At 34.2% G+C, this 1,155-nt stretch overlaps 1 protein-coding gene across 1 annotated transcript; it reads left to right on the top strand.

The window, feature by feature from the left end:
• The first annotated feature begins 472 nt into the window (after positions 1-472).
• LOC110596375 (cytochrome c oxidase subunit 6C-like) lies at positions 473-717 on the top strand. The gene has a single exon (XM_021716522.1). It carries the CDS (start codon positions 473-475, stop codon positions 698-700), a length of 228 nt encoding a protein of 75 aa, XP_021572197.1. The 3' UTR covers positions 701-717.
• Positions 718-1,155: the final 438 nt, after the last annotated feature.

Below are 1,155 nucleotides of genomic sequence, written 5' to 3' on the forward strand. Positions count from 1 at the left end.
CTGAAAGTTCTATTCTTTACCAAGTGGAGGACATTTTGAAGTACAGAAGTCAAGAATGGAGCAGAAATCAACACAATTCTCAAAAGAGGCAGAGATTATAAAATGGGTAGACTGCTATTCAAAAAGGTATTTTTGCTATCAAAAAAGGTATTTTTTTAACATTCAAAAATAAGAATAAAGGAAGGACCCTATCTATGCAAGTCCTTCTAATATGCTAAGGTTGAGAAGGTAGTATATACAACTACCTATGAAGACTGATTATATGAAGATATAAATATGGATTTATAGGGAGGAGAGTTTCTGTTCTAATCAAATAAAATGTACAGCCTAACCAGGTATATCTGACATTATACTTAATTGTTTGTGTTACATGATAATAAGATACAACAGTAAGGAGATCACTGAAATGACTGTAGATTCAGGAAGGACATTGGTGTTGAGGTTGACATACCAGTCAAGGACAATAACTACCATGACTTGTGGTACTTTACCAAAACCTCAGATGTGTGGCCTTCTGGCCAAATGCCTGCAGTTTCATATTGTTGGAGCATTCATTGTATCCCTGGGGGTTGCAGCTTTCTATAAGTTTGCTGTGGCTGAACCAAGAAAGATGGCATATGCAGATTTCTACAGAAATTATGATTCCATGAAAGATTTTGAGGAGTTGGGGAAGGCTGGTATCTTTCAGAGTGCAAAGTGATTTGGGAATATAAAGAATTTCTTGTAAATTGAAGTAAATGGAAGTTTGTCACGAGCTGTCTTCCTGAACTATGAAGCATACTAAGTAGTAGTTTTTCTTGATAAATAATTAACAAATAAAAAAAGAAATGACTGTAATTAGTATTATTTTACACATCCTTAGGGTTTTTTCCTAAAGAGATTTTTGGTAACTTTGATAGTTCAGAATCTTTTGCCATCATCAATATTATCAGTCCATCAATCAATATTATCAGTTTTCCATCATACCATTTTTTTGGTAATCAGTATTATCACAAATATATTTATATTAGGGGGAAAACAGTGCTGGACCAAATTCCTGTTCACCCAGAGAGTTATTTTCTCCTTCTCCCTAACCCTAACTTATTTCCAAACGCCTCACATGTCTTTACCCTATCAGCTCTTACTGTGTACACTGGCAGTTTTTTTTTTTTAAGT

The sequence above is a fragment of the Carlito syrichta genome, unplaced genomic scaffold (genome assembly GCF_000164805.1).
Source record: "Carlito syrichta isolate Samal-C Ts95f unplaced genomic scaffold, Tarsius_syrichta-2.0.1 Scaffold308833, whole genome shotgun sequence".
NCBI classification, from domain to species: Eukaryota; Metazoa; Chordata; class Mammalia; order Primates; family Tarsiidae; genus Carlito; species Carlito syrichta.